General features: G+C 33.1%; 2 protein-coding genes across 2 annotated transcripts; both read right to left on the bottom strand.

Annotated features, from left to right (window-relative positions):
* Positions 1-7,104: 7,104 nt before the first annotated feature.
* On the bottom strand, positions 7,105-7,434 carry PWA37_003151 (uncharacterized protein; the record flags this gene model as incomplete). Its single annotated transcript, XM_064859686.1, has 1 exon — positions 7,105-7,434. The coding sequence occupies one exon, from the start codon at positions 7,432-7,434 to the stop codon at positions 7,105-7,107; it is 330 nt and encodes a 109-aa protein (XP_064713059.1).
* A 3,892-nt stretch (positions 7,435-11,326) lies between these two features.
* Positions 11,327-12,418, bottom strand: PWA37_003150 (uncharacterized protein; the record flags this gene model as incomplete). Its single annotated transcript, XM_064859685.1, has 1 exon — positions 11,327-12,418. The coding sequence occupies one exon, from the start codon at positions 12,416-12,418 to the stop codon at positions 11,327-11,329; it is 1,092 nt and encodes a 363-aa protein (XP_064713058.1).
* Between the last annotated feature and the right edge of the window lie 1,142 nt (positions 12,419-13,560).

Here is a 13,560-nt window from a genome sequence, read left to right as displayed (position 1 = left end):
TTAAAGTAGGGTGTTAAGTGTACAAGATAGGGAGAGTATTAGATAAAAGAAGAAGAAGAAAATAATGGAGTAATATAAAGAAAATAGCAGAGAATAACATAAAATGGGAACATAGGAGAGTGTAGAAATATCTATAAAAAAGATATTTTTGTTGTAGTACAAATGGAGTTTAAAGTAAAAGCTAATGAGGGTTCGAGAAATTTATATGATAAAAGACATCAGTATAATGATTTCATAATGTTCAAACCAATTATTACTAGAGTACTACTCAAATAAGAAACAGTATAATATTAGTAAGAAGTATTATCATTATGACTAGGTAAGAATTCATCTGGACAAGAAAGTTTTTTATGACTGAAGATGAAACACTGGTTGTTTGGAGTGGTAACATATTGTTTACTGTATGATATGGCGTTTTATTGAAATTCAAAGCAAGTAAAATATCAAAATCGAGACAGGAAAGTTTTTATTGACAACACTTCTTGTGTATATACAAAATAAACAAAGTAAACAAAAACCAATTTGTAATATAATGTGTTTTTATTTAATATTATGCATATATATTGAATAACATATTTCCAAGTTTAAATATTAGGGATATCTAAAGATGTGGATAAATAGAGAGGGTGGTAATCAATATTCAAGAAAATTGAAGGATTATGGGTTGTTGTTTTTATTTTTGAAATAATCATTAGAGAACTATAGATGGAACAGAAAAATAGTGGTTGTCAATTTGTAACATTAAAAGTTAGTAAATATGGATACTAGGGGACAATATACCAGCATATATGTGTTGATATTACTAAAGGATTCAAAGAAGTAAATTTGAAATTGGTGATAGGAAAAATTATTAAGTGATATAAAGAAAGAAGAATATCCAGATTAGAGGGTAATATTAGTTAAGAGGATGTTTATTAAGAGGAAAAGACGGTGAGTGACTGTAGTGGATGGGTAATATTTTGAATTATTTTTGAAAAGCTTTGAGGAAAAAAGATAGAGTGTAGAGGCTATAATCACCAGGTTTCTTTAGTAAAGACTGTTTTTACTACATTGTTGAAAATAATCATAAATAAATAAAGAAGATTCAGCTTGTACCTATAAACATAATATATCTTACATCTGTTGCTTTTAATAAGGCAGAAATACCATTTACTTGACTCATAAATTGTGATAATATTAGATTAATACTAGTGCTCTTTCAAAACATAGGAATTGTGAAGAAGAAGATGTGTGAATTAGTTGAGTATTGAGAGGTGGTAAATAGAAGAAAATAAATATTACTAATAGTATAAAAAAATAATCGGGGAAGTACAGAGAGAAATTATTGTATTGTTGGGAAAGGGCTGAATTAATAGCAGTAAAATCAGAGACTGGGGTATAAAATGTATGAAAGAAGAAAGTAGTAAAAACAAAATATTAGAGACTAAAAGAAAGATAATTGACTTATTGTCACAATTATTGGATATTAAATATTTTATGATGATGTCAAGATTATATGTGGGTGTTCAGATCTATAAATAAAAGAGGTTCAGTTATTCATATACAACATGTACGTATATGTGTATAGTATGTACAGACAGAAGAAATAAAAAAACATATAGAATGTAGATTTAAAGAGTCGAGTATTAAAGCACAGATGTCCAATGTTAAGATAAGAGGATTTCAATTTTGTAATAATACATAGAAGTATGGAGTATAGTAAAGCGGGAGAGTAGTAGATTAAAAAAATAATATATATAGTAATAAAGTAATGTAAGGACCAAGATAACAAGAGAGAAAGATTATTCGTTTGAGGGAGTAAGGTAAGTCTACGAAGGGTTATCGAAAGTTCATTGAAGGAACAGTAGTAGAGGTAGAGTGGGAACAGAAATAGTAGTTAAAGTATTTTACAAGTGAAGAAAAACATGGTAATATATGAGTCCACAATAATAAACTGGTGTTTTTCAAGGGTATACCTGATTGAGGCAAGAAAATTAATTTCTACAAAGCTATATGGGTGTACAGTGGAAGATAACGTTAGAAAAAGTAATATCCCTTGATTGTTGTTTAGGGTTTGGTTTAGAAAAATTAGGGTTAGCAATACTCCCCAAGATTCTCTTTTGGAAAACTCACAAACATGAGTGAAAGAGAGGAACCAAGAACAACCCAAATGAGTATTAAATAACGAAGAGATATTCTGTACACAGTACTTAGTTCTAGTAGATTAGATATATATATTAATATTACATTCAGAGAACTAGAGTGAAGTTATGTCCTATAACTATTCCACTGAATTATTACTACTATCACACATAGATCAACTATTATTTATAATCAATGACCAGATTGGTATCATAATGTGGAAGCTAAAAATAAATTACTATTATTTTTACTAGTTATGTGCAAACAATTGAGGTAAGCAGAATTTATTCTTACAAAAGTATGGAAATATGGTAGAGAAGAGAGTAAGAAAGGTATAAAGGAGGAAAATACAGTATAACTTGAAACAAACAAATGATAACAAGAATAATTGAGACAATACAGAATAATAGAATCATAGGAGAGTATGTTGAACACTATAGATGGTGTATCTAGGAATGGTGAGAGAAACAGTACTGGTAATAGAGATATAGTAGGATCTTGGAGATAGATAATAAATTAATGTTATGTTACTTTTAATAATGTATGGATGTAAGGTAAGAGAAATTAACTTTACTAAAATATCTAGAAGTGTGAGTGTATTGTGAAGAAGAGGGTAAGAAATGTATAAATGAACACGATAATATAGATGATAAAGTAGTATAAAATAGAATGTGATAGAATAAGGTAAGGTCTATAAAGGATGTGTCTATGAATTATTGATGGAGAAAATTTCACTGACAGAGAAAAGGTAATGATGAGGGTTCGAATGGTAGAAGAAGTGGAGTGAAGATGGAAATAGTAGATAAAATATGAAAATGGTAGTATCCTAGTGTTATATGATACACTGATGTTACTTGTATTATTGAAAGTGTCAGGAAATAAGAGAAGACGTATTTATTTTTGGAAAACTATATAAGTGTCTAGTAGTAGAGTAGGGAAGAGGGTAAAATATGTATAAAGGAGAGAGTAATAGATGAAGAATAGAATAACATAAAATGAAGGGTAAGGTGAAGTATATGAAAGGTATGTGTGTGTTGTTAAGAGACAGTGTTATGGTGAGAAAAAGGATAGCAGTGGGGTTCGAATAGTAGAAATGAGAGTGGGGATAAACATGGTGCTTAGAGTGAATTGTCAAATAACGTAAACAAGTGGTGGGATATGGGTGTAAACTAATATATTGATGTTATTTATATTATTAGAAGCATAAAATATTAGGAGAAAAGATATTTATTGTACATAGCAGTATAGGAGTATAATCATAACGTAGGGGGGTAAGAAATGTACAAATGAGCAGGGTAATAAAAGAAAAAGCACGATAGCATGGAGTGGTGAGAAGATGCCAACAAAGTATCAAAGAATAGAAGAGAAAGATGAAAATATAAGAGAGTGTAGTGAAGACTATAAGGGAGGAATGTTGGGGATATTTAGAAAAAAGGTAGCAGTGAGGACAGATGAGTGTTAGCATAATTGCCAGATGAAAATGTCAAGTAGTATTTTATGGATGGCAGTGTAAACTGATTGTAGTACGAGCAGAGAATTATAAAAACATATATATAATGAAAAGAATTAGATTGTGTATTGATATGTGTTGTGTATTAGATAAGTGGAAGAAAAGAGATTTAGAGTACTACTGACATGCTAGCGTATCTGAGAACTTACAATGGTAGCAATATGGTATTGTAATTCGTTAACCTAAAGAAAATGTTCATAGAGATATCAATACAGAGACATTATGCCAACAGGGTGTGATATTAGTTTGTTTATGTTTTTATGTTCTGTTATAACGATCATTACTGTACAGCTCCTAAACCTTAGCAGGATATGAGGTTGAGACAATTTTTAATGTTTATGAGTTAATGCATAGGAATACATCAACGTTAGTTTCGTTTCATCCTTTTGCTACTGTTGTGTTTGAAGGTGTGTGTACAGTACTTTGTGTACATGTCTATCTAGCTGCTATACAAAGATTCATTTGAAAAATAAAGAATAGTCTTGTACAGGTTTACCTAAAACATATTTTTATGTGTGCTTAGAGTATATAGTATGACAGACATAAGAAGGTTATAGAATAATTATTATAGAGCTAAGCAATAAGGCAATTCTACGGGATGTGTACCTTTGTGAACATGATAAAATATTACTTTCAGTGATGTATTTTTACGACTGTAAGATGGGCTAGATTATTGTAAAGTGATAAGAGAACACAGATATTCCTATTGTGAAACGTCAGAGTGGGGTCACTTATGGTGTTTGTGAATCGATACTGTTGATGGAACAGCAATGATGAATATACAAGAAACATATAATAGAGAGATTGGTGGTGAAGACAGATTGTAGAGGATTAAGCATAGTCAATAATGATATTTTAGTTGTGGTAAGAGTTCGATAATTATAGTATTGTGGGGATAAAAATATACAAAGGGAGAAGAATAAATCAAAGAAAACAGTAGCATGAAGTAATAGAATAATGTAAACAAAATGTCAAAGGATAAAAGAAAAAGAATCGACATATACAAAGTATAGTGATGTCTATAAAGGGTGTATCTCTGAAGTGTTAAGAGAGAGTACTAGTGATAGAGAAAAGGTGACGGTGAGGGTTCGAACGGTGGAAGAGGTGGAGTAAACATGGAAATGATTTAATATTTAGAAGAGATGGGAGAGTGGTGGTATACTAGTGTTAGAGTTTCTAAACAGGGGAACTCTTTTTGGAGTGATATGAAATAGAGATAAAATAAAGTAACTTTTAGTATAGAGAAGCGAGTAAAGGTATTTTTAATAAGAGCAAGAGAAGATAGAATTGGAGCAGTTGTGATATGTTAGTATAAACAGCAGAGAACATATAATGCCACATATGACATAGACAAGGTGTGGGTGACAACTTACATGTCATGAGGGAGCAGTATGAAATGTGTATTTATAAGTATTTGGCCACTATGTTAAATAATACAGATGGTATGTGCATAAAGTGATGGGTAAAAAGAATTATTTGTAGGTTGTATGTGTTGAGTAAGTATAAAAACTTTAGTGAGTTTTGATTGAGTGTGGGTAATATGTCAACACCTGTCCTTCAACAGTACTCAATGAGCTTACCTTATGTGCCCGGTTCTTTGGTGCTCTCTTATCATATAATTGGAGAAGTTGATGGCAGATAATTAAGTGATTGTGGTATTATTTAGAGATTGTATATGTCTATTATATACAAAGATTGATAGTATTCCTGATGTTATAGAGTGTTGTGTTGTGGATGAGATAATGAGAACGGTAAAAATAGTGCAGAAATATAGAGGAACAGTGAAGCATTGTACAATCATAAAATACATAAACATAAAACGAAATATTGATTACATTGGAAATAGGGGTGATTGCAGAATAATACTTTAGCAAGGAGACACAAACAATATTGATGGATGTAATAATGAAGAAATGCTTACAATGGGATATTGGTGGCAGTATAAATATATGTAAGATTGCTTGGTGATGTGAGTATGAAAAGTGAAATGAATATTAGAGAGGGATGGAGTAGAAAGTATTGTAAGAAGAGAAGATATATAGTAAAAAGAGCTATTGAGATGAGAAGCAAGATAGTAGAAGTAAGTCAGTGGTAGAGAGAGGACAAGGATATGTGGATTAGAATGGGGCGAGTGGTGTTAGAGTTGTAAAAACAGGATGGGAAAGGAAGAGAAGGGAGAGTATTAGGATATTGGATAGATAATTTGAAATTAAGTGGACAATGTAGATCAGGATGGATGAAAAAGATTGATGGTTGCTGTGTAAAAGACATTCTACTCTAAGGATACATAGCTGATATGGAAGTAAGGGGAATGTTTGTAGTGGATGGTTGTAACCTTAATGGATGAACAGATTAGATATTTTGTTTATATGTTGGTTTAGTCTTCTCTTTGTACATATGTGTTGTATGCAAGTAACTAGAAAATTTTCTTACATCATATTCTTTTATGCATCGATACACCACATATAACATTATTGCCATAATAACTGCTTAATTAACAAAAAAGTTGTTTAATATACAATGTTGATGGTAATAATTACAGCAGTTTGAGATATATAAAATAAGCGAGAGCAGGATATAAAGAATAAGAATTAAGTGGATGTGAAGGGAGAAGAATAGAGTAAAATGGGAGAGGTGTGAGGGGGCAGTAGAGGCCAATGATAGTGGGAATATGAGGGGGTAAATAGAAAAGAAGAAAAGAAAACAGGCAGAGGTTTAAAATTAAGCAGGGTGGATGTTAAGAAGAAAGTAAATTAAGGTTGAAGTGATAAATATAGAAAATGGGATGAGAAATGTTGGAAAGTAGTGGCATTTGTAGTTAATAGTGTGATGACTTAAGTTGTTAGTAGATTGGATGTGTGGTTTATTAAACACCTATAAAAATAATATACGTAATTATATAATATGATATATACAAATATAAAATGATCTCTCTTCTTGAAAAATATATTTCTCTTGTGAATATTATTAACAAGATACTAAAAGAGTCTTTAATAAGGAAACCTAATAGACATACTTTCTATGTTCTCATACCCCATAAAGAGTGTTTCATAAGCTTTCATGACTGAGCCCAGTTTTACTCAAAGTAATGCTACTTTCCTTATTCAGTCATACAAAACACATCCTCTGGCTTGATATCACCCTTTAAAACGTTAATTATTCTAGAGAAGTTTCCCCACGTAGTCTCTTTAGTAAAAGGGTCTGCTATATTATTTTCCCTTTTTATTTTAAATGTATCAATAGACCTATCTTGTGTTTCTTCTTTTGATTTTTCCAGTCTGAGTCCTATGAATTTTGTTCGTGTTTTAAAGTAGTCCTGTTTGAGTCAATCAATGGCTGGCGTAGAATCTGTTATTATATTAATGTTTGTATTTATATTTTAAAGATTCCCTTCGTTTTACATTTTAATAAAACAGCTTGATCTTCCCCTATGGTTGGAGCATCCACTTCAGCTTCTGCTGATGACCCACAAACTATAGTGGATTTTTTGGAAAAACCCTCATAAAAATTTTTACCAATCCATACGATAACACCACGTCAAACTCAGATCCCAATGATACATCTGCAACCACTGTGATGTCCAATTTATTCTCCTCGTCGCTTCTTATATATCTGGTATCATTAACATACTTCAACAATGTTTTGACTGCTTTAATTACTTTAGGATGAGGGAACAATACTAGACGTAACAGCTTGCCTAAAGCAAATTCTATATCTAATCTTCCTCTTGTTCTAATATAATTGACTTTTCCAATCAATACTTGAAGCCATTTTATTTTTTCTTTTAATGTAGATTTCTCCATGACCAATTTATGTGTTTTGGGATATATAGCATACTTATGAAGGTTAGGTACGCTATTAGTTTTTTTCTATTTAGATACAATCTCTTTATATTCTTCAAACATTTTTCAATATATCTTGTAATATGCAACTGTATGGTTCCGTTTTCTCTGTTATAATTTAAATCTAAACCTGAGAGACCCGTTTCTAGTATATCGTGTTTCATAAAACCCAATTCTTTTAAAGCAAACTTGTTTTTTAGAATAGTCTATGTTGATCTAAAATATCAGCAACATACACAGCTCTCATAATTGATTTGTCTTCGAACACAAATAAACCAGGAGAATAAATAAAGTCATGCAGACCAATAGAATTTGTAAATTGTTCCAATGAATTATTCCAGTTCTATGGACTTTTTAAGGCCATACTTCTAACTTTCAAATGTATTTTGTCTTGCCTCTTCAAAATTCGTGACACCTTCTATTGGTCTGGTGTTCACACAAAAATTCCATATCTGAGGTAAATCTTCTAATAACTCATCGATCACAGTAAGACCACTCTTAAACGTATTCTTCAAATTACTTCTCAATTTACTGCCTCTAAAGATTCCACATGATCCAAGTGACCTTTAATGTATATATATCTGAAATGCACCAGGAGAGTCTTAAAAATATTGATCATCTGTTGTCAATTGTTACACATATTTTACCCTTCTCTTTCTTCTAGTGTCATGTTACACCCTTGTGAAATATAATGATTTATTTTGGTTCTAATTTTCTTAAAACATTACTGGAACATTGGACAGTTGATGTTTCAGGCGTTTTCAATTTTATTTTATTTCTGGTGAGCTCAGTTACAGCATGCAATAAGGCAAGATATAAAAACTATTTGAAGAAATGGATAGATTATTCATATCGGTGGTGGGTTAGACATTGTGATAGAGTGGGTCTGTTAAATCAATAATAATAGTATACTAATACTTCTTCTGTGTATGATAATTATACATACTATAAGTCCAGATATGAATAATCTAATCCTAAATTATTTTTTACAAGACAAAAAATATTTGTTGTTGGGGAACAATTCCAGCATAATTAATATTTTACCAGCACATGATTTCCAAATTGGAAAAAGCCAGCAAGAATAGGTGTGCATGGATAATAATATACATGGGGATAGTAGTTAGGATATCTGGGAGGTGTAGCTATATATTCAGATGGGTGAGTGAATGGTGTGTTGGGGTGATCTCTGTGTAGGGACAGTAGTAGTATTAGGATATGTAATGTTAGAGGGAATAATATAGTGGTAATGAAACATAAGCTAATTGTAGGTGGTGCGTGAATGGTATAGTAATATGAGGGTATATCGATGGGGAATAAGGGAGTGTACGGTATAGTAATATTAGCTGAGTGTCTCTGATGTGAAATGGAACAAACGGATAGTGGGGGAAGAAAGGTGTGTAGGGGCCAAAATGTAGTGATACAGTATATACTCTTAGAAAGTATTAAAGATATGTATTTATCAGTTATACCCCTTAAAAGCATATTATCAGCTTACTTCTCTATATAAAAGAACGTAATAAAAGATATGGTAAAACCCAAAGAGCCACAAGAAAAGAATAGCTTCCTCTTAAATGAGATGCAGGGCTACGACGATATTGAACATTGATGCTGTTGTATGAGATTATCTCCCAAATATATTTTCTAGGGTTTCTGTATAAATCTTCCTAACAAGTAAATTTATAATTTTCTTGAAAACAGTGAAGATTAAGAAAAGTGACAAGAACGTTAGAATGAAATGTGTGAGATTACAAGAGTGGGAAACAAACATAAAAAAGGCAGAGAAAGGCAAATACTACAATATATTGAAAGAGAAGAAGATGTGTGAGAGTAGAAGAGTAGGGGTGAGTATAGGTATTGTAAGAGGAGGTAAATGAGGGCAGAGAAGTAGTAGAGGAGATGGGGGAATGTATGGAAATATAGGTAATATGGTGAGAGAGAAGGTAAATATTCATATTATAATGGGATATCTCTTAGGAAAAGGTAGAATGGTACACGGTGAATAAGTGGTGAGGTAAGGAGGGTGTATGGGTGTTAGAACATAGGGGAGTAAACAAGTGGAGTAGATTAGAGTGAAAATTGGTGTAGAGAGGGAGTGATGTATGGAAATATAGATAATGTGATGACAGAGAATGATAATATTGATATTATGATGGGTAGTTTGGACAAAAAGAGCAGAATGGTACACGGTGATAAGTGGTGAGGTAAGGAGGGTGTCTGGGTGTTAGAACAGAGAGTAGTAAACAAGTGGAGTAGATTAGAGTGAAGAGGTAGAGGAGATGGAAGGATAAATAGAAATATAGATAATGTGATGACAGAGAATGATAATATTTATATTATAATGGGATATCTCTTGGGAAAAGGTAGATTGGTACAGGGTGAAAAGTGGTGAGGTAAGGAGGGTGTCTGGGTGTTAAAATATAGGGAAGTAAACAAGTAGAGTAGATTAGAGTGAAAAGATAGAGGAGATGGAAGGATAAATAGAAATATAGATAATGTGATGACAGAGAATGTGAATATTTATATTATGATGGATATCTCTTGGGAAAAGGTAGATTGGTACAGGGTGAAAAGTGGTGAGGTTAGGAGGGTGTATGGGTGTTAGAACAGAGAGTAGTAAACAAGTGGAGTAGATTAGAGTGAAAAGGTAGAGTAGATGGGGAGATGTATGGAAATATAGAAAATATGATGACAGAGAATGTGAATATTTATATTATGATGGATAGTTTGAAGAAAAATGGTAGAATGGTACACGGTAATAAGTGGTGAGGTAGGAGGGTGTCTGGGTGTTAAAATATAGGGAAGTAAACAAGTGGAGTAAATTAGGGTGAAAATTGGTGTAGAGAGGGAGTGATGTATGAAAATATAGAAAATGTGATGATAGAGAATGACAATATTTATATTATGATGGGTAGTTTGGAGAAAAAGGGTAGAATGGTACAGGGTAATAAGTGGTGAGGTAAGGAGGGTGTATGGGTGTTAGAGTATAAGGGAAGTAAACAAGTGGAGTAGATTAAGGTGAAAATAGGTGTAGAGAGGGAGTGATGTATGGATATATAGATAATGTGATGACAGAGAATGTTAATATTTATATTATGATGGGATATCTCTTAGGAAAAAGTAGAATGGTACACGGTAATAAGTGGTAAGGTAAGGAGGGTGTCTGGGTGTTAAAATATAGGGAAGTAAACAAGTAGAGTAGATTCGGGTGAAAATAGAGAGTAAATGGAAGGATAAATAGAAATATAGATAATGTGATGACAGAGAATGTTTATATTCATATTATGATGGGTAGTTTGAAGAAAAATGGTAGAATGGTACACGGTAATAAGTGGTGAGGTAAGGAGGGTGTCTGGGTGTTAAAATATAGATAAGTGATATAAGAGGGAAAGTAAGAAATAAACAGATGAAAGAGTAGTAAGGGGTATGGGGAGATGATGAGAAGATGGAGAGTAGTGGTGTTTGTGTTAAATAGAGAGATGTAAATTGGAGGTGTGGATTATTAGAAAGGTATAGAAATAATACAGATAAGTTAACATGTTTATACATGAACAGAATTTGAGTGTCTTGTTGAAAAATATAATTGTGTTTTGATTATTATTAACAAGATAATAAAAGAGTGTTTGATAAAGAAAGGTCATAGAGTGAGTGTGTATGTTGTAAGAATAAGGAGATTTTAGATATGGTAAGGGTTGGATAATTATAGTGTTGTGGGGAAAGGGAGAGATTAGTGGTGGTGAAAATGGGAATGTTGGTATAAAATGTATAAAAGGGGAGGGGAGAGTATGGATGAGAGAAGAAGTAGAGAGAGTAGGAGAGGGTGGTGGTGAGTAGTAGAAGATAAGTTAGTGATATTTTAGTTTTGGAGAGATAGAGAACAGAAGATATTAGGATAAAGAGAATAGAAAAGAGGAATAGAGGAGAGTAAGAGAAGGGAGTAATGAAAAGAAGTAGAAGAAGTTGATGAGTAGTGAGATAGTGGGAGAAATATAGTAATAGAAAAAAGACATGAGAGAGGGTTCGAACAGTGGAAGAGAAATAATACTAGAGAAAAGGCATGAGAGAGGCTTGGAAGAGGGGAAGGGAAGTAGAGGATAGATAGAAGAGACATAGTAATAGAGAAAAGGCATGAGAGAGGATTCGAACGGTGGAAGAGTAGAAGGTATTGATGAGTGGTAAAGAAATAAAAGAGAAAAGGCAGCTGAGAGGGTTCGAACAGGAGAAAAGAGAATAGTAATGAAAGTGAGGATGGGAGAAATATAGTAGTAGAAAAAGGCATCAGAAAGGATTCGAACGGTGGAAAAGAGTGGGAGATAGAAGTGATGATGGGAGAAATATAGTAGTAGAAAAAAGGCATCACAAAGGATTCGAACAGGGGAAGAGGAGAAGATAGAGATGGATAGTAAACAGATAAAAGAGAAAAGGCGGCTGAGAGGATTCGAACGGTGGAAAAGAGTGGGAGATAGAAGTGATGATGGGAGAAATATAGTAGTAGAAAAAAGGCATCAGAAAGGATTCGAACGGTGGAAGAGTAGAAGGTATTGATGAGTTGTAAAGAAATAAAAGAGAAAAAAAGCGGCGATGGGGATTCGAACAGTGGAAAAGTAAAAGATAGAGAAGGGAGAAATATAGTAGTAGAAAAAAGGCATGGGAGAAGATTCGAACAGGGGAAAAGAGTGGGAGATAGAAGTGATGATGGGAGAAATATAGTAGTAGAAAAAAAGCAGCAGAGAGGGTTCGAACAGGGGAAAAGAGTGAGAGATAGAGATGGGTAGTAAACAGATAAAAGAGAAAAAAACGGCGATGGGGATTCGAACAGGGAAAGAGTGTAAATTAGAAAAGGGAGAGATATAGTAGTAGAAAAAGGCATCGGAGAGGGTTCGAACAGGGGAAAAGAGTGGGAGATAGAAGTGATGATGGGAGAAATATAGTAGTAGAAAAAAGGCATCAGAAAGGATTCGAACGGTGGAAGAGTAGAAGGTATTGATGAGTGGTAAAGAAATAAAAGAGAAAAAAAGCGGCGATGAGGATTCGAACGGTGGAAGAGTAGAAGATAGAGAAGGGAGAAATATAGTAGTAGAAAAAAGGCATGGGAGAGGATTCGAACAGGGGAAAAGAGTGGGAGATAGAAGTGATGATGGGAGAAATATAGTAGTAGAAAAAAGGCATCAGAAAGGATTCGAACAGGGGAAAAGAGTGAGAGATAGAGATGGGTAGTAAACAGATAAAAGAGAAAAAAACGGCGATGGGGATTCGAACAGGGGAAGAGTGTAAATTAGAAAAGGGAGAGATATAGTAGTAGAAAAAAGGCATCGGAGAGGGTTCGAACAGGGGAAAAGAGTGGGAGATAGAGATGGGTAGTAAAGAAATAAAAGAGAAAAAAAGCGGCGATGAGGATTCGAACAGTGGAAGAGTAAAAGATAGAGATGGGAGAAATATAGTAGTAGAAAAAAGGCATGGGAGAAGATTCGAACAGGGGAAAAGAGTGGGAGATAGAAGTGATGATGGGAGAAATATAGTAGTAGAAAAAAGGCATCGGAGAGGATTCGAACGGTGGAAGAGGAGAAGATAGAGATGGGTAGTAAAGAAATAAAAGAGAAAAAGCAGCAGAGAGGGTTCGAACAGGGAAAGAGTGTAAATTAGAAAAGGGAGAGATATAGTAGTAGAAAAAAGGCATCAGAAAGGATTCGAACGGTGGAAGACGAGAAGATAGAGATGGGTAGTAAAGAAATAAAAGAGAAAAGGCATGGGAGAAGATTCGAACAGAGGAATAGAGAGTAAAAAAAGATGAGTAGTAAAAGAGTTAGATAATGAGAGTGTTGGATAGTAGTGGTATTTGTATTTAATAGAGTGATGAGTTGAGTTATTAGTAAATTGGAAGTGTGGATTATTAAAAAGGTATAGATATAATATAGATAAGTTGATAAGTTTATAGATGGATATAAAGTGATGGTTGATATTTTTATTTTTCAAAAAAGGTTTTTGTTTTGAATTAAGATTGTAGAGGATATAAATAGAGGAAAGTATAGTGAAGACAGATACTAAAAGTGGGAGTGTGGGAGTGTGGTGTCGATATAATATAGTGTATGG

The sequence above is a fragment of the Arxiozyma heterogenica genome (assembly GCF_036370985.1).
Source record: "Arxiozyma heterogenica strain weizmannii chromosome Unknown scaffold_27, whole genome shotgun sequence".
Taxonomy (NCBI): Eukaryota; Fungi; Ascomycota; class Saccharomycetes; order Saccharomycetales; family Saccharomycetaceae; genus Arxiozyma; species Arxiozyma heterogenica.
Note: the sequence above shows the minus strand (reverse complement) of the source record. Positions and strands in the feature narration are given on the sequence as shown.